Source organism: Pistacia vera, unplaced genomic scaffold (genome assembly GCF_008641045.1).
Source record: "Pistacia vera cultivar Batoury unplaced genomic scaffold, PisVer_v2 Contig244, whole genome shotgun sequence".
In the NCBI taxonomy this organism is placed as follows: Eukaryota; Viridiplantae; Streptophyta; class Magnoliopsida; order Sapindales; family Anacardiaceae; genus Pistacia; species Pistacia vera.
Genome location: NW_022196051.1, coordinates 605,368 through 633,279, shown reverse-complemented (window position 1 = coordinate 633,279; position 27,912 = coordinate 605,368). Strand labels below are relative to the sequence as shown.

At 33.9% G+C, this 27,912-nt stretch overlaps 3 protein-coding genes across 4 annotated transcripts; 1 reads left to right on the top strand and 2 right to left on the bottom strand.

The window, feature by feature from the left end:
- Positions 1-1,688: 1,688 nt before the first annotated feature.
- Positions 1,689-3,187, top strand: LOC116131843 (protein ALP1-like). The gene has a single exon (XM_031417511.1). It carries the CDS (start codon positions 1,758-1,760, stop codon positions 3,009-3,011), a length of 1,254 nt encoding a protein of 417 aa, XP_031273371.1. The 5' UTR covers positions 1,689-1,757; the 3' UTR covers positions 3,012-3,187.
- Positions 3,188-7,246: 4,059 nt separating this feature from the next.
- Positions 7,247-21,462, bottom strand: LOC116131844 (arginine decarboxylase-like). 2 transcript variants are annotated; one of them, XM_031417512.1, is made up of 4 exons: positions 21,210-21,462; positions 20,123-20,680; positions 19,115-19,890; positions 7,247-7,781 (listed from the first exon to the last, which is right to left on the bottom strand). In XM_031417512.1, the coding sequence occupies exons 1-4, from the start codon at positions 21,393-21,395 to the stop codon at positions 7,730-7,732; spliced, it is 1,572 nt and encodes a 523-aa protein (XP_031273372.1). In that variant the 5' UTR covers positions 21,396-21,462; the 3' UTR covers positions 7,247-7,729. The 2 variants fall into 2 exon arrangements, with proteins under 2 accessions (XP_031273372.1, XP_031273373.1); XM_031417513.1 differs by having other exon boundaries at positions 20,123-20,817; positions 21,210-21,300.
- Positions 21,463-25,545: 4,083 nt separating this feature from the next.
- On the bottom strand, positions 25,546-27,912 carry LOC116131840 (receptor-like protein 15). Its single transcript, XM_031417506.1, has 3 exons — positions 27,798-27,912; positions 26,886-27,005; positions 25,546-26,489 (listed from the first exon to the last, which is right to left on the bottom strand). Exon 3 carries the CDS (start codon positions 26,452-26,454, stop codon positions 25,546-25,548), a length of 909 nt encoding a protein of 302 aa, XP_031273366.1. The 5' UTR covers positions 26,455-26,489; positions 26,886-27,005; positions 27,798-27,912.

Here is a 27,912-nt window from a genome sequence, read left to right as displayed (position 1 = left end):
GGTGGTCTCGGGTGGTTGAGGGTATTTTAATAACTTTTTAAACTTTTTTGTAGTAAAAGTGTTTTAGAAACATTCTCAAATGTAGGGGATTTGGGTTAATGATTATTTGTTAGATATTTGAGAGCAATTGTGTTCGAAATGGTATTTAATTAAGGGTAAAATAGGTATTAAAATCATATTACTTCGATAATCTTTTAATAATACCCCTTAACAAGGTAATCTGATTATCCTCTATATTACCAACAGTAAATACTATTTTCAATAAAAGATAACCGTTATATTTTATTACTTGTAAATCAAACAAATGAATCTTAAAAAATAAACGAAGATTATCGAAGTAATCTTATATGACCCAAACCAAACCCACTCTAAGTGATTTTTTTAAACCTCTTAGTCATATCAACCAAACTTGGGCTTAAAGCCCAGATAAGCCAATCATGGCCTGGATTAACCCAGGCTTTTTCCCAAGCTTGATCTTGCATTTTTTTTTAAAAAAAAAAACCAAGACCCTAACGTTTTACATTCCAAGAAGGTGTTGAGTAATGGCCTAGGCCTAGTGTCACGAAACTATTTTGGTGTAGTGGCACACGTCGGTGATGGGCCTGATGGCGCTAAACCCCCGCTTAGCTAGCCAACCCAAAAGCCCTAACCAAGGTTAAGAACACAGGTCTTGCTGGAATTCGCACAAAAATGGAAACTCAAATAGTGAGTACAAAATGTTTATGAAGACACCAACCTTCAACCTTTTATTTGTTACTGAAAGAAAGGAAAGACAATGACCTAGCTCTCATAATAAGAGGGCTTTATGCTTTGAGACACCCTCACGAAACACTCTCTAAAGACTCACGATAGTTCTCTTGCTACTCTAGGCTATATAAAGAGTGCTTAATGCTTAGCAACATCCAAGCCGCGGTTTCTTTCACTGAAGATGGGCTCATTTTAACAAAAAACGGCTTACGTTGGTTAGCAACATCCAAGTCATGGTTTTTGGCTTTTTCTAGTTGATTCCGAAGTTCAATATCACTTCTGAGACTACCGTTGAACTCTCTATAACATCTTCTATGAAACTCATACTTTCACTTGCTAACCTCATTCACCATTTTCGACTATGTCCAATAATTACTAACAGTGTTAATTTAAGGATGCGAATATGTAATAAATGCAATCAAGGATATCAATTTGAGATTTTGGTAAACCTAGAGTGGGAATATTGGCATACTCTTTTTTTTTTCTTTTTTTTTTTAATCTTCTACAGTTATACTATGTTATCTTTGATGACATTATAATATTACTTATAATATCTTATAGAGTTAGTATTATCAAAAACAACAAATATACCAAGGAGATTTATATAATATGTAATATTATTCAAAATATATGAATATAATATGACACATAACTGCTAGCTTAATTTATCATTTCATTCTTCAAAATTACTCGATAATTTCGTTAATGTCGCACGTCACTGTTAAATTATGATATAATTTTTCTAACAAAAAGGAATGGTAATTTTAGGATTATTCTTTTTCTTTTTCGAGTTGTTATTTTAAATGAATAGATTTAAAATGTAAATAAGAAATTTAATTTAATATTTTTAGATGTAAGAATGTGCCTAGGAAAACCACAAGAATAAATTAAAATATTTAAATTAATACTTTTATGATCTTTACTCAAACGGTCTACCCATATTTCCGTGATACCATCTATATCAGCGATCATCAGCTTAAATGTGATCACTCAGTTTCAGTCCAGTAGCCATGGCAGCCGGCGGCAAAAAACCCAAAACCGCCACAACCACCGCCGCCAAAAAACAAAAATCCAAACACTTCACTCCAGAACTCCTCTCTCTTATCTCTGCCGCCACCTCCGCCGCTCAATCTTTCCTCCTCCACAACGACATTCACCTCCTCCCCTCCCAAATCCTCTCCCTCGAATCTCTCTTCTCTTCTCTGTCCTCCCATTTCCCTTCTCTCCCTCCCTCACTCCCCACTTACCCCTCTTTCTTCCCTTCATTCCTGTCCACTTTCTCCAACCCCTCCGACCTCCAATGGCTCCGTTTTTTCCGCATGTCTCACCACACCTTCTCCCATCTCCTCTCTCTTCTCTTTCCCGTTCTTTCCTCCTCTCTCCCTTCGTTTCCTCCAGATGCCGCCCTCGCTGCCACTCTCTTTCGTCTCTCCCACGGTGCTTCGTATAAATCTCTCGCTCGCCGCTTCGGTTTTCCTTCTTCTGCTGACGCGTGTCGCGTGTTTTACACTGTTTGCAAGGGGATAAATGAAAAGTTGGGAAATTTGGTGGACTTTAGAGATAATTTGGGGAGGATTGTGGTGGGTTTTGGGTGGATTTCGTTGCCTAATTGTTGTGGGGTTTTGGGATTTGGGAGTTTTGGTGTTGAGGGTGAGTTACTGGGGAAAAATGGGTCTTTGTTGGTTCAGGCTTTAGTGGATTCTGAAGGAAGATTTCTTGATATTTCTGCTGGTTGGCCTAGTACGGTGAGGCCCGAATCAGTTTTACATCAAAGTAAGTTGTTTTCAGGTGTGGAAGAGTCTAGGGAGTTCTTGAATGGACCTGCTTATGAGTTGGGTGATGGTAATTTGATTCCTCAGTATATATTGGGGGATTCTTGTTTTCCTCTATTGCCTTGGCTTATAACACCTTATATGAGAAGTAATGAAGAGGATAGCTTTGGTTCAGCTGAGAAGGAGTTTAATGCTGTGCATAGTCGCGCAATGGGGCTGGTTGGGGCTGCTTTGGGTAGTGTTAAAGCCCGGTGGCAGCTTTTGGGTAAGAAATGGAAGGAGGAGTGTGTTGAGTTTTTTCCTTTTGTGATTGTGACAGGGTGTTTGTTGCATAACTTTCTGATAAAGTATAGCGAGCCGATGCCGGATGATGATGTGGTGTGCTTGAAGGAAGAGGAGCTTCCGGTTTATGAAGGAGAGGTAGATGATAATGGGCGCAGGATTAGAGATACGCTCGCTGAGCATTTGAGTCGGGTGAGTTTGAGAAGATGAGTGCTGAAATTATGCTTGTGGTTGAGTTGTAGTCTTTCTTCTGCTTTTGTTTGAATGCTTCATGGTATATAGTAGTTAACTGGCTTCACTTTGTTTAAATTCTAATTTTGAAATGCTTTGCTTTAACTGCTTCATATGTTTTTAATTTTGCATTCTTAAATGAGAGTTTGATATCTATTGGCACAATCTTGCACTGTGGAGGAAAGAAACAATGCTAACATGATGGAATTAGTAGTCAAACATTGGATGTAAAGTTCACTTGTTAAAACCTAAAAGCGATTCGTGTTTGTATTGCGTGAGTCTGAGGTTGGACACCGTAGCTTATCTGGCCATCACAAGATGGTAGCAAGTGCCGATTCATATCAATTAAACCATGCTCTATATACTATGAGTGTGCATCACAGAGTTTAAATCAGTTAACGCGAGGTATTTTCCCAGTTAAGTTGAGAAAAGCTGAATCAGAGGTCTCACAGAATGATCTTCTTCTTTGTTTATTTTGTGTGTGTGGGTGTCAGTTTGATAGGAAACAAAAAGCATGTCATTTCCCTTTTATAATTTTTGCTGGATATGCTAGGTCTGCCCTGCTGTTGGACTTGCATGTGACAACGGTTGTTCGGGAATTGATTTTATATGACTTACAATATTTTCTGGCCTCTTTCACCTCATAACTTATTCCTCCAGTTTGTTTCTCCCTCACTTTTAATCCAATGCTACTATAAAGCTCGAATCCCTATATATTTTATTTTTCAGTTGTTTGGGGAGTTAAAAGAGGGATGGGATTATATTAAGAGGCTGAAGGCTATTCTAATATGAGCTCTGATTACATGAGCTCTGATTACAAACCCCCGTTATGAACTTAAAATAGAAACCAACTTGTGTTTGGATAAAATCCAAAAGAGAGAGCACTATTGCAAGAACCCTTTCTTGACATGTTTGAGATTTCAATTGCTGCGATATTAATCTGGGAAACAGTGGGCTGTGGGTATTTCAAGTCACAAAGTCTTTAAAGAAAGTGCTTCTTGTTTTGCATTTTTCTTTGACAATAGATTTGGAAACACTCCACTTTAAGCAAGGAGATGGGACTACTTGTTGGTCAATTTGGTGGTAGAGAAATTAATGAAAAGCTCCACCATCTATTACCCAGGTCAAGTGTTGGATTTTGGATGGGATGTTAGTCTTCTTAAGGGGAGTAATCGAGCTGAGTCGAGCTTTGCCTAGCTTGAGTTCTGGACTTGGCTCGACATGAACAGTAAGAGCTTGAACTCGACAGAGCTTAAGATGTTTAGCTCGAGCTCGACAAGAATATGGGGGATCGAGCTTGGGCCGAGCTTGATTTTGAATAAAAATATATGAAAATGAAAACAATCAAAACAACTCCTAGGCCCTAGCCATAAATTTTACACCAATCGAAATCCTCATAAACAAATCAAAAGAAATCTCCAAAACATTTACAGCATACAAAACCCATAAACAAATCAATTACATCATTAGATCGTTATGGTCAAGGTACAACTCTAGGAGGTGCACCAATTGACACAGACCTGGAATATAGAACATCTTATTAAATATTCAGAATGAATAAAGAGCAAACTATCTAATCAAGTTTCTTAATACATAATTGACATGATGTTTAATCCATAATTTAACCCATATATATAATTTTTATTTTCAAAACTAAAGGAAACAATAAAATATGTGAAATGCTTGATTGAAATAGGTTAAAATATTTTCGAAACTGTTTTGGGTAAACTTCTAGAAAGTAAAATAAGAAATGTAAAAAGTATTTTGTTAGTGAATTTTAAGATATAACAAATTTTTTTAATTATATTTAATTTTTGAAATTTTGTTCACATCAAAATCCAGGGGTAACCTTTTAATCTAACGCTTTTATAGATGGCAGCGTTGCTTGATACAAAGAACTAAAATTTGTTTTGTGGTAGCTTGAGGGAAGACAAGTCTGACAATCTCATTGTGGCTCACGTCCAGCACTTCTAAGTTGTTCGAAGAGCCTAGTATTGGGAAGAGTTAAAAGAAAAAAAATTCCTAAATCAAGAATTCATGCAGACTAAATTAAGTAGCTCAATGAATTTATTAGAAAGCTATTAATTTGAATTAGGTTGCATCCAATATCCAGTCAATCAAGCTATTTGAATTATTTAACTAAACCACTATTCGGTGGTCTAATAGTAAAAGAGTAAAGAAAGATTTAAGTTTATATGGTTTTTCGAATTTGAGTCTCCACCACTCCTAATAAGGGTGATCATTAAAACTCTTATCCGACCGATAATTCTAAAGTCTTAGAGGTGAACATTGAAGAGAAAAATTGTTTATGAAAATATATTATTTCCATCAATTAAGTAAATTAGTAACAATATTTTTATTTTCATATTTTTTTATATAATATATTGAATTTATATGGATTATGTTTATTTTTGAAACCATGAAAATACTACGTTGAGTAACTAAAAATCTCTTTAAATATATGTCAACAAAGTATCCATTTCTTGGAATGTAGTAACAGTTTCAAACTCACTACTTATAGTTGAAATTAGCATCAACTGTCATACTCCATTGTTTCCCACGGCATTGAAATGATAATATTTATAATATCTTCTAAGGTACGTACTAATATTGAAAATTTTAAGCCTTTATGCATTATGAATTGAGGCAATGGTTTTATTTTAGAATTTTATATTAAGTTATCAATTTATGATAATGGTAAGCAAAAAGATCTCACATATTATCTTGATTTATGATTCTAATGTGCTTTTATTTTTACTAACCATTTTAGATGATGTTAATAAGTGTGTGTGTAAGTATGTGTGTAATAAGAGAGGGTCTTGACCATTCAACTGATTGCCATGTTGATTGGCCATCTCCATGTAGGTTGGCTACCATAATTTCCCACATGTATAAACTCCTCAATCTTCTACACCTTCTCTGTGGTCTAGTCCCCCATTTGGTATCAATTATTAATTATTTTAAAAAACTGAAGTTGTTAGGTAAACGGGTTACCCAAACCTACTACAAATTCATTACAAACCCATTGGATTTGACCCAAATCAGCCCAATCTTTATTATAGAGTTGGGTTCACCCAACCCAAATGAATTGAGGCAGGATCTCCACTGTTTTTTGTTGCCATTCCCTTCAATTATTCAAGGAGTGAAGCTATTGACATTTGACACGGAATGAGAGACGAGCAGCTCGCAAGCTAATCGAGCTCGGCTTGTCAAAAGCTCACACTCGACTGGCAGCCATTGAGCTCGAGCTCGAGTAAACCTCAAGACTCATGAGCTCAAGCTCAAACACTAATATTTAGGCTCAAACTAGAGCTCGTAACTGTTCATCACGAACCAAGCTTGAGTACCAAGATACTTAGTTCGGCTCGGCTCGTATACACGACACCCCACAGCCCCCAAAAGTCTCTTATTTAAGTTCATTAGTGGGGTGCAAATAGATCTACTCTTATTAATTCTTAGATAAAATATTTTGAAAGAGATTTAATAAGAACAACATCTCCCAGACTCGATCCTTTTTCATTCTATTTAAAGAAACATTGTCAAGCAACAACAGAAATAACGAAAACTACCCAACTATCCAATCATTCAAGTGCAAGATAAGATTAGATCCTAACCCCAAGGCAATTATTAAAAAAAAAAAAAAAAAAAAAAAAAACTCAACCACTCTACTTGAAATAGAAAAAAATGTGAACCTGATAATCTATAAAGACATAAAAAGAATAAACAATAGAGCTTTCCCCAACCAAGAATCCTCTCAAAACAAAAGCATAAATTTTGTTAATTCCAAAATGTTACAATAAACTGAAAAAGAGAATCTTGAGATATAACTTTCCACGGGCTTTAAAAAGTCATTCTCACAACCCCCATTTGCTTGAATGAATTTTAAAATGGGTGTAGAGATTGTTTCTATGGGTGTATATAGCCTCACTCTTTTCCTTTTTTGTTTTATCACAAATAAGGCAGAATAATGTAAGAAAAAAATCTCAAAAAAGCTCACAATACCTTGTGCTGGATGAGAAGGCAAGTCACTCTCATGACCCAAATTTATATAAACTTTTGCTGTTTCATTTATATAAAGAATTTATTCTAAATTATTGTAAAAACATCAATCTATGTCGATAATTCATAAGGGTTTTGTTTTTTAATAACTAACAATAAAATAAATGGCAAGAAATCTACTCAATTATCCTTGTCATTACGATGACAACTATCACTTAGTATCACCGTACCTTTGTAGTTGATGTTTTGCCCTTGGTTTGCATAAACTTTTGCATTGTCCTCCTTAAACGTAGGAAAATATATATCAATTTTTCCTTTCCTAGTAGCTAGTTCCTACTACAATCCAACCTTTCAACAGTTTATAGTCTAAACACAGTTATCAACTTACTGGCTTGCCTCCCAGTGCTGCTATGTTTGAGGTCGACAATGCTTGCGCTCTCCAATTTCAAGCATTCTTGACACGAGTTGAAGCTCAATGAAGTTCCATCTCCAGTGCAACCTTTCTGATGCCAGAACTACATGTCACAGATGACTATAGAAGAGAGTAGAGATCAGAAGCTCCACTGATATTGTCTTTAACATGCTGCAGGTAATCCAAAGCTCTCTCTGTAATAATTTCACCCGGTATCATCACTGGAATCCCAGTGGGTACGGACATATAATCTCCCCACATATCTTCCCAAGGCTCTCTCCGATTCTCATTTCCTTTTCCTTGCAAAGAAAGCTTCTCTTGGGTTCAAACTTATATAATATCAGCAAACGGTGCCAAACCATGCTCTACCCTCTTCTCCACCTTCTCAACAGACAAGGAAGTTGCTGATACTGTTGTAGCCCTGACAAGCCTGGAATGGCTTCCGACAAGTTCCAAGGTTAATTGCAAAGGTAATGGATTGGGTCCCAACATTCACAACGACCATCTGATCCCCATATAAAATTTCATCTGCTTCATACCCGATAAGCCAAGCTGCCTAAAACCAAAAGTGAGACGCAAGGGATCCATCACAGGAAATTAGGAAGCTGATGACTCGAGCTTGAAATACCAGGGATGTTTTTACATGATTTTGGTTTCACACGCCAACTCCATTGCTTTGTTGAAATGGTTTCTGGATTTTCATTAAGTTGGGCTCTAGCAGCATCTAATGATGCTAACAGATAACTAGGGCTTGTACTTTGAAGGGTTTGAAGGCACCTACATATCCTTTCTCTCTATCTAATATCCCCTACATGTGTAACATAGATGACTGCGTAAGAGAGCATAAGACTTTGTGAGTGATTGTACAGCAAGATCAGCACCCTGCTGAAGGGCAGAAAAAGGCATAGGGGAGTAAATCCGAAATGTGCTCCATGAGCCTCATCAACATTAAAGGAATTCCATGATAATGACATAGCTGAGATATCTCATTCAAGTTACTGCATATACCATGATAGTGGGGGGAAGTGACAACCCGCAGATGCTTTTTGCTCTTTCTTTAATTCCTTGTTGCTTTCTCTACCTGTAATAACATCAATCTAATCAACTGTGAGTTTTCTCTATTAAATCTAAAAATGTTTATGTGCAGTTTGATAAATAGAACTCTTTGATGATCATTACATTAAATTTCCAAAATTCTTTGTTTCTGGTGAGAAACTGTTTCAAAAAGGGAAAACTTAATAACAGTAGACCGGTTTAACAGACTAATAGATGCACCAACTCTTAAAATCAGTTTCTAGACTTGCCTGTGATGGAATGACCCCCCCAGCTGGTCCCAATCACTACATACTCAGGATATACTTAGGTATTGCCCTGACAACACCATAGGCAAATGGCTGATACATGAGAATTTGAGAGAATCAAATATTCTCCGGGTGAGCAAGTTGCCATTACTGCTGCTTGGATACCGCAAGTAGTACCTCCCCCAAAACCATGTCCTGATGCTCCAAAGACTGGCAGCTTGCTTTTGTGCCTCTAAAATTGGTCCATCTGGTGAAAAGAGGTGTCAACGCAGGGAGCTCAGGTAAATCATGAATAAATGGTCTTACACCAATGACTGTCAACGAAGTGGTGCAGCGCGTCCTCTGTTATCCCAGGAAAGTGAAAACTTGCCACTCTTGCTTGCTGAAGCTTTCAGTGCACTAACTAATGGAGAAGGCTTCTGGCTGCACAATCTGAGAGTTGGACACAAGAATTTTATCCTCCATACACGACTTGGAAATTTCTGTCCACATCTTCTTCTTGCTTCGTCTCTGGCTCCAAGAATCCCCTTTCCTGTTACGTTTTTCCAAAATTAGCAGATGCACATTTGTTGTACGTGCTGACAATGCCATAAGGCTTCATTTTACTTCGGGTTTCATGTGTTAAGGAAAGGCGATGCGGCACACATTCACCAATGTGACAATACTAGCATTAGCACCTATAATATTAGTCATCTTAACAGCCTTCTTATCATTAACCAATAACAACTTGATAAAAAGAAATCCCTAAATCCCCTACCGAATTACTTGATAAACTAAAGATTTAGCATTTAATCAAATCGAATTAACCACATGATTTAAACGCCAAAAACAAAAGTTGAAAATAATCAAACCCTCCATTCTAACACTAACACATGACTTCAAATCAATCAAACAAAAAAATCATCTAATTCTATTTTATCACACATCAATCATACGAAATATATTCACAACCCAAAAATCTACTAAAACAAGGCAACGACATCGATCTACACATGATTAAAAAAAAAAGAATAATATCGAATAATAAATAATTACTTTAGCGCCTGAGAGCTTCTTGGGATTTTTCAAGGGTGAAATTATTCTTTTGTGTTTAATGAGTCCATCATTTTCACAGTACGACGAGAGGCCTAGAAGAAGAAGTTATCTGACTCAGCTTTGACGAAATGAAGCTCCAACACAAGTCCTACAGCTGTATTGTAGAGCCATGTTTAAGATAGTCTCTCACTCGCCAGTTCAAAATGTTGTTTCGAGTTCGAATAGAGATGAGAAGAGAAGTGTCTACATTTGTAGAGGCACACCGCTCCACTCTGCTTTAAAGGGCATTGATTTTTACCAAGATTGTGCGTGAAATGATCTTTAGTGTATTACCTTCCACCCCTAAAGTTTGAGTTTTTATCACCCCCAAATATAAATAAATTTTCTCAGTACCCTCCCATTTCGAAATTGTCACATGTCTTTCACGGTCTTGTACCCTTAATAAGGCTCTATATAATGGTAAAAAAAAAAAAAAAAACAAATTAAATGTTATCCCCTTAAATATTATATTAATGTTTTATAAAATGACGGACTCCTTAGTGAAGAGAGTATAACAAAAAAATAATAATTAAAAAGAGAGACAAAGGTGATAATAAGATGTTGTTAGCAATGCACGATCACTAGGTGGCTCATTTAATATTATTCTGAGTAGTATTTAATTTTGTTTAATGATGCCAACTTTGTTAATGCAACGTTTTAGGTTTATTTTTATTGGTTTAAGTCTTAATAATCAATCTTTTATATTCATTTTATAAAGTAGATTGAGTTTCGTTATACATCACTTGGTCCATTGATTATTTGATTCTTTCATTAAATTATTTTTTATTAATTTTAGTTTAAATTTATTAAAAGAGCATAAAAATGATGATATTTTTTCATTTATTTCTTTTTTTAAGATTTAACAAGTCACTCAATGTCATTTTCTAGGCAAAAAGTCTCACTTTCTCAAATCCCAAGTTCCTTCTGAGAGAGCTAGCCACTAGCCACCATCGCGCTGGGCCATTGGCTTAGTGCCTTCTCTTTATACACACCATGTCTAATCACTCCAAACAGATTTTAATCAAAATTCTGCTTTTACCAGCAAACCTCCCCTCAAATTTCATCACCCAATCCAATAAAATCTAACTTAAAAAATTAGCATCTCATTATCTAACCTTCAAATTTATAGCAATCTATATATCTAACTCCAAATCTAATACCTAATTTCATTAAATCTAAAATCTTAAAAAAAAAATCCAAAAACAAGAAAAGAAACTATGTGCGCATGGAGGTTGTTGGCAACCAATTTGGCCGCACGTTTGGGCTCCATGTGACGGCCTAATTGGCACTGCAGGCTCTAGATAAAGGAAGAGAACGAGGGAGAAACCAAAAGAAAATGAATATATAGGGGTGTGTAAAAGAATTGTCAAAATCAGAATCGAGGTATCCGAGTCTAGTTTAGTTTTTTTATCAACCAGCCCTCAAAAGGGTTTTGTTTCTAAAAATCAGACACGACTGTGTGTCTTGGGTCGTGGTTTTGCTCCATCACCTCAGAACGAATGAACCCTGAATCGGGACTAATTGAAATATTATAAAATGATGAAACCAGAGGACCTGAAATAGGACTAAATTAAATGTTATAAAATATAGACCATTTAAAATTTTTATTCAATAAAATTTACCTGATTTCTTCTAGAATTTTTTTCTTGTTTAAAATTATTTGAATCAAGCACTAGTAATGGAATGATTTCCAATGTCAACTGTTGTTGTTATGAGAGAAGGAAAATAAACTTTCTATTTCATACTATAGGGAAGGTTATATTTCAAAGTCTAATTAACCGTCTAATTTGAAATACAAGAACCTCAACCTCAATCCCCATCATATCTTCGAAACACATGAGGCTTAAAAGTTGTTCCTCTTCTAGGAGTTCAATTTCAGTAACACCCTTTCTTTAATTTAAGAGAAACCCAAATCTTCATTTTCATACAAAAATCAATTCATAAACCTAAACAAACAACAAAACATAAAAATCAATTTGGCTATTTTTTTCTTTTTATCAAAAAATCAGCAAAGCATTAAAAAAATAATCGACACAATCCTCTTTTGATAATGCGGAACGAGAAGGAAAATGTGCTAATATTTTGTTCAACCAGAAACAATGAGAACAAAAAATGTGTACACATTCACGATATTACAACAGTGCAAACAATGAATGAATTACAATTATGTAAAATTAAAAAATATCACAAAGTTCAAATTGACAATAAGACTTTACATGAGCAACTACTGACCTCACTTCAAGACGTGATTCGTAGCACTCCTCATCATAACATTTCTCGTACTTTTTTAGGCAGAACAATGTGAACACGCGCTGGAAACTTTTTTTTTTTTTTAATTAGATATTAGAAAAATTTGTAATGCCATGTATTTAATTGGAATTTTTTTTTTTTTAACTTTAGTGAAATAATACAATTTTAATGTACTTTATTTGTATTTTGATATAATACGATTATGAAGTTTTTTATGCATTCTAATATTTATATGTTTTTATTAATCTTTTGGCATTATTAAAATCTAGGAAATTACAGCAATAGTTCGGCAACAATTGAAAGTTAAATGATTACAAAAGTCCACAAAAGTGGCCGTCAATATGGTTTAGAATCCTAATATATCTATAAGAGTTAAAAATTGAATGTTTTAATGGTTTGGGCCTAGAACAAGTAAAAGTAACGTTTGGGTCTGGGTTTTGCTACTTAGACCCACCCACTAAGCTAACAGATTTGGTTCATTTTAAAAAGATTTAGTAGGACACAAAATTATTTCAACATAATCTATTCTTGGGTCTAAGTGCATTAACCATTTTGAGTAATCCTACAGTCACCAAAGCAGTACATCGAATTTATGCACTGAATGACATAGTAAAATCTTGACCGTTGATTAATTTTAACTTAATATTAATCGACGGTCATGATTTTGTCACATCATTCGATGTATAACCTTCGGTAGCTGTATCTTTTCCGAAACATTTTTTAGGCACCATTTTAGTTGGAGATTACAAGGGTCAAATTTTTCGAAGTACAATGCATCTATTATTGTTGGCAATGCAGTCAACTAAATGTAAGAATAAGAAACCAGATCAATGGCTTACTTTCATTATTATCCTTAACTGTTTTTTTTTTTTTGGGCCAGTGGACTCCGGCACCGGTGACTAGTTTCCAACAACCCATTTCAGCCATTGTATTATTCAAGATATTATAAAATTTGTAAAATAAATAAATTTTAGACCTCATTTAATATTTTATACAAGTTTATATTTATTATGCATACAGGTATATGAAGTAATTTGATTAATGTGTTCTTTAAATATTTTCAGTGTTTAGATTTAAGTTAGAATTTTTTTTATTTTATTATTTTTTACGATAAGGAAGAGAACGGGAGAGAAACCAAGAAAACAAATGAATAGTATAAGGGTGTGTAAAAGAATTGGTCGAAATCAGAATCGATGGGTATCCGAGTCCTAGTTCAGTTTTTATCTAAAAAAGCCTCACAGGAAGGTTTTGTTTCTAAAAATCAGGGACCGACTGTGCAGGTCTGGTCGGTCCCTGTTTTGCTCCATCACCTCAGGAACTGGAATCGGACCCTAGAATCAGGACTAATTGAAATATTATAAAATGATGGAACCAAGACGGACCCTGAAATCAGGATCAAATTAAAATGTTATAAAATATAGGGACCATCTAAAAATTTATAATCAATTAAAATTTTACCGATTTCTTAGAATTTTTTCTTGTTTTAAAATTATTTGAATCAAGCACTAGTAATGGATGATTTCAATGTCAACTTGTTGTATGAGGAAGGAAAATAAACTTTCTATTTCATGTACATGGAAGCGGTTAGATTGTTCAAAGTCTAATTAACCGTCTAATTTGAAATACAAGAACTCAACTCAATCCCCATCAATATCTTCGAAAACACATGAGGCTTAAAAGTTGTTCCTCTTCTAGGAGTTCAATTTCAGTAACACCCTTCCTTTAATTTAAGAGAAACCCAAATCTCATCATTCATACCAAATCAATTGGCATAAAAATCTTCATTATCATAAAATCAACAAAACATAAAAAAAATCAATTTGGCTATTTTTTCTTTTTCAAAAAATCAGCGAAGCATTAAAAAAAATCGACACAGATCCTCTTTTGATTAATGCGGAAACGAAGAAGGAAAATGTGCCTACATATTTTGTTCAACACAGAAACAATGAGAACAAAGAAATGTGTACACATTCACGGGATATTACAACATGTGCAAACAATGAATGAATTTACAATTATGTTAATATTAAAAAAATACGTACATAAAGTTCATAAATTGACAATAAGATTTACAATGAGCAACTGACCTATAACTTCATAGACGATGATTCGTAGCATCCTCACATAACATTATCTCGACTTTTTTAGGCATGATAACATTGTGTGAAAACGAGGTTAGAGAAACAGAGAATCAAATATTCTCCGGGTGAGCAAGTTGCCATTACTGCTGCTTGGATACCGCAAGTAGTACCTCCAACCAGAAACCATGTCTCTGATGCTCCAAAAAGACTGGCAGCTTGCTTTTGTGCCTCTAAAATTGGTCCATCTGGTGAAAAGAGGTTGTCAAGCTCAGGGAGCTCAGGTAAATCATGAATAAATGGTCTTACACCAATGAGCTGGGTCAACGAAGATGGTGCAGCGCGTCCTCTGTTATGCCCAGGAAAGTGAAAACTTGCCACGTCTTGCTTGGCTGAAGCTTTCAGTGCACTAACTAATGGAGGAAGGCTATCTGGCTGCACAATCTGAGAGTTGGACACAAGAATTTTATCCTCCATACACGACTTGGAAATTTCTGTCCCATATCTTCTATCTTGCTTCGTCTCTGGCTCCAAGAATCCCCTTTCCTGTTACGTTTTCCCAAAATTAGCAGATGCACATTTGTTGTACGTGCTGACAAATGCCATAAGGCTCTCATTTTACTTCGGGTTTCATAGTGATAAGGAAAGGCGATGCGGCCACACATTCACCAATGTGACAATACCTAGCATTAGCACCTATAATATTAGTCATCTTAACAGCCTTCTTATCATTAACCCAATAACAACTTTGATAAAAAGAAATCCCTAAATCCCCTACCGAATTACTTGATAAACTAAAGAATTTAGCATTTAAATCAAATCGAATTAACCACATGATTTAAACGCCAAAAACAAAAGTTGAAAATAATCAAAAGCCTCCATTCTAACACTAACACATGACTTCAAATCAATCAAACAACAACATCACACCTTACATTTCTTAATTTTATCACACATCAATCATACGAATATATAATTCACAACCCAAAAATCTAACTAAAACAAGGCAAGCGACATCGAATCTACAACAATGATTAAAAAAAAAAGAATAATATCGTAATAATAGAAATAATTACTTTAGCGGCACTGAGAGCTTCTTGGGATTTTTCAAGGGTGAAATTATTCTTGTTGAGTTTAATAGAGTCCATCATTTTCACAGTACGACGAGACGGCCTAGAAGAAGAAGTTATCTGACTCAGCTTTGACGAATATGAAAGCTCCAACACAACTCCTACAGCTGTAATTGTAGCAGCCATGTTTAAGATAGTCTCTCACTCGCCAGTTCAAAATGTTGTTTCGAGTTCGAGAAGTAGAAGATAAGAAGGGTGTCTACATTTGTAAGAGGCACACCGCTCCACTCTGGCTTTAAAGGGCAACTGATTTTTACCAAGATTTTGGCGTGAAATGATCTTTAGTGTTATTACCTTCCACCCCTAAAGTTTGAGTTTTTATGTTACACCCCAAATATATAATAAATTTTCTCAGTACCCTCCCATTTCGGAAATTGTCACATGTCTTTCACGGTCTTGTAACCCTTAATAAAGGCCTTATATAAATGGTAAAAAAAAAAAAAAAAAAACAAATTAAATGTTATCCCCTATTAAAATTAATATTTAACGTTTTATAAAAATGACCGGGAACTCCTTAGATGAAGAGAGTATAACAAAAAAATAAATTAATTAAAAAAGAGAGACAACAAGGGTGATAAATAAGATGTTGTTAGCAATGCACGATCACTAGGTGGCATCATTTAATATTATTCTGAGTAGTATTTGATTTTGTTTAATGATGCCAACTTTGTTAAATGCAACAGTTTTAGGTTTATTTTTATTGGTTTAAGTCATTAATAAATCAATTCGTTTATAATTCAATTTATAATGAGTAGCATTGAGTTTCGTTTTATACATCACTTGGTCCATTTGATTAATTTGATTCTTTCATTAAATATATTTTTTATTAATTTTAGTTTAAAATTTATTAAAAGAGCATAATAAATAAGATGAATTTTTTTTCCATTTATTTCATTTTTTAAGATTTTAACATAGTCACTCTAATGTCATTGTTCTATAGCAAAAAAGTCTCACTCTCTCAAATCCCAAGTTCCTGTCATGAGGAGAGCTAGCCACCATCGCGCTTGGCCATTGGCTACGCTTCTCTTTGCCACGTGGCTGAGATTGTTTTCTATGCTATAAATAAGTTTTCTCAACCTGAAATTTTTAATTCACACGAAATTTATAAACTTTTTCTTTTACACCCAGCAATCTTTATAACCTTTCTTAATCACCCCAAACAGATTTTAATCAAAATTCTGCTTTTACCAGCAAAACCTCCACCGTCAAATTTCATCACCCAAATCCAATAAAATCTAACTTAAAAAATTTAGCAATCTCATTAATCTAACCTTCAAAATTTAATCAGCAATCTCATATATCTAAACTCCAAAATCTAATACCTAAATTTCATTAAATCTAAAATCTTAAAAAAGAAAAATCCAAAAACATAGAAAAAGAAACTATGATGCCGCATCGGAGGTTGTTGGCAACCAAATTTGGCCGCCATGTTTGGGCTCCATGTGACGGCCTAAATTTGGCTACTGCAAGGCTCTAGATAAAGGAAGAGAACGAGAGAGAAACCAAAGAAACAAATGAATAGTATAAGGGTGTGTAAAAGAATTGGTCGAAATCAGAATCGATGGGTATCCGAGTCCTAGTTTCAGTTTTTATCTAAAACCAGCCCTCACAAGGAAGGTTTTGTTTCTAAAAATCAGGGACCGACACTGTGCAGGTCTGGTCGGTCCCTGGTTTTGCTCCATCACCTCAGGAACTGGAATCGGACCCTAGAATCAGGACTAAATTGAAATATTATAAAATGATGGAACCAAGACGGACCCTGAAATCAGGACTAAATTAAAATGTTATAAAAATATAGGGACCATCTAAAAATTTTATAATTCAATTAAAATTTTACCTGATTTCTTCTAGAATTTTTTCTTGTTTTAAAATTATTTGAATCAAGCACTAGTAATGGAATGATTTCCAATGTCAACTTGTTGTTATGAGGAAGGAAAATAAACTTTCTAATTTCATGTACATGGGAAGCGGTTAGATTGTTCAAAGTCTAATTAACCGTCTAATTTGAAATACAAAGAACCTCAACCTCAATCCCCATCAATATCTTCGAAAACACATGAGGCTTAAAAGTTGTTCCTCTTCTAGGAGTTCAATTTCAGTAACACCCTTTCCTTTAATTTAAGAGAAACCCAAATCTTCATCATTCATACCAAAAATCAATTTGGCATAAAAAATCTTCATTATTCATATAAAAATCAACAAAACATAAAAAAAAATCAATTTGGCTATTTTTTCTTTTTTATCAAAAAATCAGCGAAGCATTAAAAAATAAATCTGACACAGATCCTCTTTTGATTAATGCGGAAACGAAGAAGGAAAATGTGCCTACATATTTTGTTCAACACAGAAACAATGAGAACAAAGAAATGTGTACACATTCACGGGATATTACAACATGTGCAAACCAATGAATGAATTTACAATTATGTTAATATTAAAAAAATACGTACATAAAGTTCATAAATTGACAATAAGACTTTACAATGAGCAACTGACCTCATAACTTCATAGACGATGATTCGTAGCACTCCTCATCATAACATTATCTCGTTACTTTTTTAGGCATGATAACATTGTGTGAAAACGAGGTTAGAAACATTTTTTTTTTTTTTGAAATTAGATATTAGAGTAATTTGTAATGCCATGTATTTAATTGGAATTTTTTTTTTTTTTTTTTTTTTTTAACTTTAGTGAAATAATACAATTTTAATGTACTTTATTTGTATTTTGGTATAATATGATTATGAAGTTTTTTATGCATTCTAATATTTATATGTTATTAGTAATCTTTTGGCATTATTAAAATCTAGGAAATTAAAGCAATAGTTCGGCAACAATTGAAAGTTAAATGATTACAAAAGTGGCCATCAATATGGTTTAGAATCCTAATACAAATTGATCTATAAGAGTTAAAAATGGAATGTTTTAATGGTTTGGGCCGAGATCAAGTAAAAGTAACGTTTGGGTCTGGGTTTTGCTACTTAGACCCACCCACCAAACTAACAGATTTGGTTCATTCTAAAAAGATTTAGTAGGACACAAAATTATTTCAACACAATCTATTTTTTGGTCTCAGTGCATTAACCATTTTGACTAATGTTATGGCCATCGAAGTAGTGTATCGAATTTATGCACTGAATAATATGATAAAATCATAACCGTTGATTAATTTTAATTTAATATTAATCGACGGTCATGATTTTGTCACGTCATTCGATGCATAAATTCGGTATATAACCTTCGATGACTGTATCTTTTTCGAACCATTTTTTAGGCACTATTTTAGTTAGAGATTACAAGGGTCAAGTTTTTCGAAGGTTACCACCAAATATATAATAAATTTTCTCAGTACCCTCCCATTTCAGAAATTGTCACATGTCTTTCACGGTCTTGTAACCCTTAATAAAGGCCTTATATAAATGGTAAAAAAAAAAAAAAAAACAAATAAATGTTATCCTATTAAAATTAATATTTAACGTTTTATAAAGATGACGGAACTCCTTAGATGAAGAGAGTATACAAAAAAATAATAATTAAAAAAGAGAGAAAAGGGTGATAAATAAGATGTTGTTAGAATGCACGTCACTAGGTGGCATCATTTATATTTTCTGAGTAGTATTATTTTGTTTAATGATGCCAACTTGTTAAATGCAACGTTTAGGTTTATTTTATTGGTTTAAGTCATTAATAAATCAATCGTTTATAATTCATTTATAATAGCAGTAGCTGAGTTTCGTTTTATACATCACTTGGTCATTTGATTAATTTGATTCTTTCATTAAAATATTTTTATTAATTTTAGTTTAAAATTTATTAAAAGAGCATAAAAATAAGATGAATATCAGCAAACGGTGCCAAACCACTATGCTCTACCCTCTTCTCAACCTTCTCAACAGACAAGGAAGTTGCTGATACATGTTGTAGCCCTGACACAAGCCTGTGAATATGCTTCCGACAAGTTCCAAGGTTAATTGCAAAGGTAATGGATTGGGTCCCAACAAGTTCACAAATGACCATCTGATCCCCATATAAAATTTCATCTGCTTCATACCCAGATAAGCCAAGCTGCCTAAAACCAAAAGTGAGACGCAAGGGATCCATCATAGGAAATTTAGGGAAGCTTGATGACTCGAGCATTGAAATACCAGGGATGTTTTTTACATGATTTTTGGTTTCAACAGCCAACTCCATTGCTTTGTTGAATATGGTTTCTGGATTTTCATTAAGTTGGGCTCTAGCAGCATCTAATGATGCTAAAAGCAGATAACTAGGGCTTGTACTTTGAAGGGTTTGAAGGCACCTACATATCCTTTCTCTATCTACAATATCCCCTGACATGTGTAACATAGATGACTGCGTAAGAGAGCATAAGACTTTGTGAGTCGATTGTACAGCAAGATCAGCACCCTGCTGAAGGGCAGAAAAAGGCATATGGTGATGAAATCCGAAATGTGCTCCATGAGCCTCATCAACGATTAAAGGAATTCCATGATAATGACATAGCTGAGATATCTCATTCAAGTTACTGCATATACCATGATATGTGGGGGAAGTGACAAAAACCGCAGATGCTTTTTGCCCTTCTTTCTTTAATTCCTTGATTGCTTTCTCTACCTGTAATAACATCAATCTGAAGTCAACTGTGAGTTTTCTCTTATTAAATCTAAAAATGTTTAATTGTAGCAGTTTGATAAATAGAACTACTTTGATGATCATTACATTAAATTTCCAAAATTCTTTTGTTCTGGTGAGAAACTGTTTCAAAAAGGGAAAACTTAATAACAGTAGACCGGTTTAACAAGACTAATAGATGCACCAACTCTTAAAATCAGTATTCTAGACTTGCCTGTGATGGAATGACACCCCCAGCTATGTCCCAATCACTACTATACTCAGGGATGATATACTTAGGTATTGTGTCTGACAACACCATAGCAGAAATGGCTGATACATGAGAATTTCGAGGGAGAATCAAATATTCTCCGGGTGAGCAAGTTGCCATTACTGCTGCTTGGATACCGCAAGTAGTACCTCCAACCAGAAACCATGTCTCTGATGCTCCAAAAAGACTGGCAGCTTGCTTTTGTGCCTCTAAAATTGGTCCATCTGGTGAAAAGAGGTTGTCAAGCTCAGGGAGCTCAGGTAAATCATGAATAAATGGTCTTACACCAATGAGCTGGGTCAACGAAGGTGGTGCAGCGCGTCCTCTGTTATGCCCAGGAAAGTGAAAACTTGCCACATCTTGCTTGGCTGAAGCTTTCAGTGCACTAACTAATGGAGGAAGGCTATCTGGCTGCACAATCTGAGAGTTGGACACAAGAATTTTATCCTCCATACACGACTTGGAAATTTCTGTCCCATATCTTCTATCTTGCTTCGTCTCTGGCTCCAAGAATCCCCTTTCCTGTTACGTTTTCCCAAAATTAGCAGATGCACATTTGTTGTACGTGCTGACAAATGCCATAAGGCTCTCATTTTACTTCGGGTTTCATAGTGATAAGGAAAGGCGATGCGGCCACACATTCACCAATGTGACAATACCTAGCATTAGCACCTATAATATTAGTCATCTTAACAGCCTTCTTATCATTAACCCAATAACAACTTTGATAAAAAGAAATCCCTAAATCCCCTACCGAATTACTTGATAAACTAAAGAATTTAGCATTTAAATCAAATCGAATTAACCACATGATTTAAACGCCAAAAACAAAAGTTGAAAATAATCAAAAGCCTCCATTCTAACACTAACACATGACTTCAAATCAATCAAACAACAACATCACACCTTACATTTCTTAATTTTATCACACATCAATCATACGAATATATAATTCACAACCCAAAAATCTAACTAAAACAAGGCAAGCGACATCGAATCTACAACAATGATTAAAAAAAAAGAATAATATCGTAATAATAGAAATAATTACTTTAGCGGCACTGAGAGCTTCTTGGGATTTTTCAAGGGTGAAATTATTCTTGTTGTGTTTAATAGAGTCCATCATTTTCACAGTACGACGAGACGGCCTAGAAGAAGAAGAAGAAGTTATCTGACTCAGCTTTGACGAATATGAAAGCTCCAACACAACTCCTACAGCTGTAATTGTAGCAGCCATGTTTAAGATAGTCTCTCACTCGCCAGTTTCAAAATGTTGTTTCGAGTTCGACAAATAGAAGATAAGAAGTTTGTCTACATTTGTAAGAGGCACACCGCTCCACTCGCACTTTAAAGGGAAATTGATTTTTACCAAGATTTTGGCGTGAAATGATCTTTAGTGTTATTACCTTACCACCCCTAAAGTTTGAGTTTTTATGTCACACCCCAAATGTATAATAATTTTCTCAGTACCCTCCCATTTCAGAAATTGTCACATGTCTTTCACGGTCTTGTAACCCTTAATAAAGGCCCCTATATAAATGGTAAAAAAAAAAAACAAATTAAATGTTATCCCCTATTAAAATTAATATTTAACGTTTTATAAAGATGATTGGGAACTCCTTAGATGTTGCTAAAGAGAGATAATAAGGGTGATAAATAAGATGTTGCTAGCAATGCATGATCACTAGGTAGCATCATTTAATATTATTCGGAGTAGTATTTAATTTTGTTTAATGATGCCAACTTTGTTAAATGCAACGGTTTTAGGTTTATTTTTATTGGTTTAAGTCATTAATAAATCAACTCGTTTATAATTCAATTTATAATGAGTAGCATTGAGTTTCGTTTTATACATCACTTGGTACATTTGATTAATTTGATTCTTTCATTAAATATTTTTTTTATTAATTTTAGTTTAAAATTTATTAAAAGAGCATAAAAAATTAGATGGATATTTTTTTCATTTATTTATTTTTTAAAGATTTTAACATAGTCACTCTAATGTCATTATTCTATAGCAAAAAAGTCTCACTTTTTCAAATCCCAAGTTCCTATCATGAGGAGAGCTAGCCACTAGCCACCATCGCGCTGGGCCAGTGGCTAGGCTTCTCTTTATAAACCTTTCTAATCACTCCAAACAGATTTTAATCGAAATTCTGCTTTTACCAGCAAAACCTCCACCATCAAATTTCATCACCCAAATCCAATAAAATCTAACTTAAAAAATTCAGCAATCTCATTAATCTAACCTTCAAAATTTTATTAGCAATCTCATCTATCTAAATTCCAAAATGTAATACCTAAATTTCATTAAATCTAAAATCTTAAAAAAGAAAAATCCAAAAACATAGAAAAAGGAAATATGTTACTGCAATGGAGGTCGTTGGCAACCAAATTTGGCCGTCACGTTTGGGCTACATGTGACGACCTAAATCTGGCCATTGCAAGGCTCTAGATAAAGGAATAGAATGAGGGAGAAACCAAAGAAATAAATGAATAGTATAGGGGTGTGTAAAAGAATTGGTCGGAATCAGAACCGACGGGTATTCGAGTTCTGGTTTCAGTTTTTATCCGGAACTAGCCCTCACAAGGTAGGTTTTGGTTCTAAAAATTAGGAACCGATACTATGCAGGTCTGGTTTTGCTCCATCACCTCAGGAACCGGAATCGGGACTAAATTGAAATATTATAAAATGATGGAACCAAAACAGACCCTGAAATCAGGACTAAATAAAATATTATAAAAATATAGGGACCATTTAAAAATGTTATGATTCAATTGAAATTTTACCTGATTTCTTCTAGAATTTTTTCTTGTTTTAAAATTATTTGAATCAAGCACTAGTAATGGAATGATTTCCAAAATAGTTCAATTAACGAATGAATTGTCAACTTGTTGTGATGAGGAAGGAAGATAAAATATTCATTTTTTTCTAAAGTATTTAGAAGTGAAAACAAACAGTGCAAAGCATAGTAAAAATGAAGTTTTTAAATGAAAAAAAAAACTGCAAAGGCAAACTTGGTGGGGTCGTTGCTCGACCCCTTAAGGTTTAATAAATAACAAAACTGTCCCTAAGATTTCAAAAATAACATGAATCCCCTAACTGTTGGTGAGCTGTTAGTGTAATGTTAGAATTTACAATATGATGAGTGCCTTTTATTTTAATAAGTTAACAATAGAGGGATTTTTGTTATTACTATAACTACAGGGAGATTTTAAATATTTGATTATACTTTAGGGGAATTATTGTTATGAACCCAAATTTTTTCATAAAAAATCATCTTGTATATACATTATAATGTTTTGGTAAAAGAATATTCTTTGGAGATTATGTTTCCTATATTAAATGGATTCTAAATTAATAAGGAGATATGATTAAGAAGATAGGATATTTAAAAGAATTAAAGAGATAATTAACTGATTTATCATATAATATATCTTTTAATAACCTAATCCTTTTAGGATTCCTTACTTTATCGAACTCCTTATTAAAGACAATAATATTAAAAGATACTTCATTATGATAAAAGATTTCTACAGGATGTATTATTTTAGCTTTTAATGAGAATATTAATTGAAAGAGGAAAGAGATAATCTTAGGAGGAAACCAAATGTCTACGATGTGATATCAATCCCTTAAAAAGGATACGTGCTTTCCTAATTCGCTGCCTTGGAAGGATTTTAGGGCTACAAAGAAACCTAACATGATAAGGTCACAGATGCCGCTATATAAGCTTGAACACTCTTATAAGCTTTTCATATGAGTGCCTGACTAGAGTGTCAGAGTGCTAGGAGTAACTCTAAACCAAAGGAAAGACATAAGAGGGATTTTCACCTTGAATGAGATTCTGCATCAACACGTCATATTTTACATTAAAAAATATTGAAAATAGATTAAGCAATTTATTTTTCAGAATATAAGTTTTTAAGTTTCATTAACATTAAATAAAAGTAAAATCTCTAAATTTTGGTGTCATCCTCGATAGGCTCTCTTCAACCACCAATAACATTATTGATTAATAAGTGTATTATTTGAAATTACAAAATAGTTGGCATCCTATAATTTTATGGGTCTATTCATGAAATGATAGTAAGATTAATCAAGAATATGTTGGCACTTTTTACATCAACAAAATGATTTCATATTTAAAGAGAACATCAAAACATGCAAGTTTGCAAGATATGTAAATATAATCCAATTAACTATTTCATGATCAAATCACTTAGGGAGATGATCTACAACAAAATAGTAGCAGGATGTTATCCACAACTCAATAATATAGAACCATCTACGACGCCAATAAGGGTTTATGAGTAAAACTGCAACAATCCCTAAGAGCACAATTACATAAGACACAACAAAACTAATATAGAAGATATCCATATCAATGAAATCATTGTCTTCTCCACTCAAAATCCTTGAACCTTTGGTCTGTATAGCGGTTGATTCAATTGCATTGCAACTTTGCGCAATGGTTGTCCACAAAGAAATGGATTCCCATAGCTACCTTCTTCAAAGGTTGAAAACTGCGCAATCATATCAGGGATTTTTCCTAATAAATATGGTGTGCCACACTGAAAACAGCCAAATTATTAACTCTACAAGCTGGGAGGGATTTTCCCACTCAAATTGTTATATGAAAGATCCAAACTCTCGACCTGCTTGAGATTTGAAAATGTCGGTGGATTGGTCCTTCAAGTTGTTGTGAGAGAGTTAAGTGCATGGATTCCAACAAGATTTCCAATTGATAGGGAATCACACCAACTAGCTTATTGCAAGAGAGATCAATCCCAGACATGTAGGTGAGAATTTTTCCTTGGTAAGAGTAAGATATATTCTTCGTTGTAAACTCTACAGTTTCTTCCTTTCTCATTGGAATTCATTTGGAGCCCCAGGAAATCACGTAAGGAATCAGAGCAACGTGACAATTGTGATATTTAACAAGGAGGGATATGTCCTGATAGCTTGTTGTGAGAAAGTTCTATCAAGCGTAATGACTTAACTTACACAAACGAATTGGCACTTCACCTTGAAAATTGTTATTACTCAAGATAAGGTAAGTTAAATTAGAAAACGTCCCAATCCAATCGGAATGTTGCCTTCAAAGTGATTATATCCGATATCTAGCGTCGTTGAGAAAGAACTATTGGAGAATCCATCATTCGTCGTCCCTGTAACTTATTTTTGACAATGAACTTGTTTAATTGATGAAGGGGAAAGCAAAATGGTAAACTCCCAGTAATATGTTCTTGAAGGTCTAATACTTCAAGACTTTCTAGTTGACAAAACTCTGTTGGGATTGACCTTCAAGAGATTATTTGATATTATAATATCTACCAATCTGACATATTTCCTAACCACCTGGTAATGGGCCAACAGATGGTTATCACTTATATACAACCCTCCAAGGAGCAATCAGACAACTATCAGGATCTTTTCCTGTGAAATTATTGCCATCCAATTGCAACTTTAACAAGTTTTTTAGGTTAAAATTTGCAGGGAATATTTCACCTTGGAGGCTATTATTTGACAATACAAGGAATTGTAGTGAGAAACAACCCATGGCCAAATGATGAGGAATTCCTCCAATCAAGAAATTGTTGGACATATCCAAACTTTCCAATGAGTTCATATCACCAAATGAAGAGGGAATGCTACCATTTAAAGCATTTCTAGACATGTTTAAAGTTTTTAGCACTGGTAGATAATCTCCAATTTCCGTTGGAATATGCCCATGGAGGAAATTGATGGATATATCTAATTCTTCCAAAGACAAGTGAGGATGAATTGGTAATTGCAAAGGCCCTGAAAGAGAATTGTTAACTAGACAAAGTTTTTCTAGCTTGGCATTGTTGTTTAACAACCAAACTGGAAACTTTCCCGTCAAATTAATGTTTGAGAGATCAACTTCTTGTAAGGCATGCTGACTGTAGAGGAATTTGGGGAACGAATCACTGAGGAATTTGGGAAATGAACCACTATATCCATAAGTGGGTAATACGATGGAATTTAATTGAAAATTTGGAGTCATGAAATGTGACTCAAATCCTCCATAGATCTCATTATTCTCACCGTAAAAGATCTTGAGTTGTGAATGGTTAAAAAATGGTTCAAGTGAGATCGGGATTTGGAAATGATTGTCCGAAAGCCTTAACTCTTGGATGGATGTTAGCATCTTAAGAGGGGATGAGGAGATGTCTCCTGTAAAATGATTTAAAGAGATGTCTAATACTTGAAGGGAAGTCAAGTTTGCAAGACACGAAGGCAAGGTACCCCCTAAATCATTGTCTTCCATAAATAACTCTCGGAGATTTACCAAGTTGCAGATTCCTGCAATACAACATGTTCTTTTACAGTCACTTTAAAGCATAAGAAGATTATAATTGTGGAAACCATTACTCCATAAAATATATGCTTAATATTTTTTAACGTGTATATGTGTACTATCTTTCAAAGTCGACCTAAATTTAATCTATTAACTATAGATCCTTTGATTAATGAATCTATAAGTGTTATTTTTAAGGGTTGATTAGATATATTGTTCTTTTAAATCTAAGATAAAATAACATCTGCAAGTAATTTAATCTTTTCATACAATTTTATTATAGTTCATGACTTCATCATAGTAGTTCGCAATTCTATTTATTTATTTTAAAAAAGTTGTTAAAAGAGAGGGGCAATTGGTTTAATAAATTTAACGTGCAAGGAAAAGGAGAAGCTGTATACCTTCCTCAAGTACTGAGTCTGTGACATTACAACTGGATAATGATAAATGCGTGAGAGAAGTCAAGGATCCAATGTTTTGAGTAAAGTTGAGAGCAGTGAAATCCGTTACAGTTGGCAAATCTACAAACATTACACAAAAATATTGATATAATGAGGTTAAAGAAGATATATCCTATAAGGTAAATTGGATACTAAATCCAATGGCATAGTTCAAATCAATACTAGTATTTATATATAAATAAAGTAAAAATAGATGATTCAGATGATGCTACGGTTTAATGACAACCAACTTTGTTTTAAGTTATTAAGATCATATGAAAATATATGAATGAAGTTGGAAGATACACTAACAATAACCCAAATAGTTGATCAACTCATGTTTGGTTATGACTAGTGTTATATCATATTTAAGGTACAAAATTTTGCTGAGATTTTATGTAATTTTATTTTACTTTAATCACTAATCAGTTCGTTCGATCAGTATTATACTCCTAAGAAAACATTTAGATTTTATAATCTTTTCCTAAATATTTTGGACAATTATCTCATTCCTTAGAGACTTTCTAGTATAAAACTAATTGAATGTCCCAAACAAATTAACTAATCTTCTAAATTATAATTTTTATCATTATTAATATTTTAGATAATAATATAAATGTATTTTAATTTTAATTTTAACATTATAATCAAACATTTAATGAAGAATAATAATCAATTCGAATATTTATATTCTAGAAAACATGTAAACCTAGTTAAAAGCAGGACGAAGCCAGGGGGTCACTTGACCTCCTCAACTTTGGAAAGTTTCCTATTATTATCATCTTATATCATAATAATAGGCAATTGATTGCATGAGTTACAAATTTTCAATGAAACAATTAATTAACATAGGAGAGGGAAAAAGTTACTAACCTTGATTAATAACGTGTTCTTGAGGTTACAATTGGAAATTGATAAAGACTCAAGAGAAGTCATGCTCCCAAGCATTTGAAGAGATTTATTGCTGAAAGTACTGTAGCTACGTCCA

Coding starts and splice junctions, on each gene's coding strand:
- LOC116131840 (XM_031417506.1), bottom strand. CDS start 26,454: ATGGAAGACAATGATTTAGGGGGTACCTTGCCTTCGTGTCTTGCAAAC.
- LOC116131843 (XM_031417511.1), top strand. CDS start 1,758: ATGGCAGCCGGCGGCAAAAAACCCAAAACCGCCACAACCACCGCCGCC.
- LOC116131844 (XM_031417512.1), bottom strand. CDS start 21,395: ATGGCTGCTACAATTACAGCTGTAGGAGTTGTGTTGGAGCTTTCATAT. Junction 20,681..21,209: donor AAGCTCTCAGTGCCGCTAAA/GTAATTATTTCT, acceptor AAAACGTAACAG/GAAAGGGGATTCTTGGAGCC. Junction 7,782..19,114: donor TTGGCACCGTTTGCTGATAT/TCATCTTATTTT, acceptor CGTTTGCTGATA/TTATATAAGTTTGAACCCAA.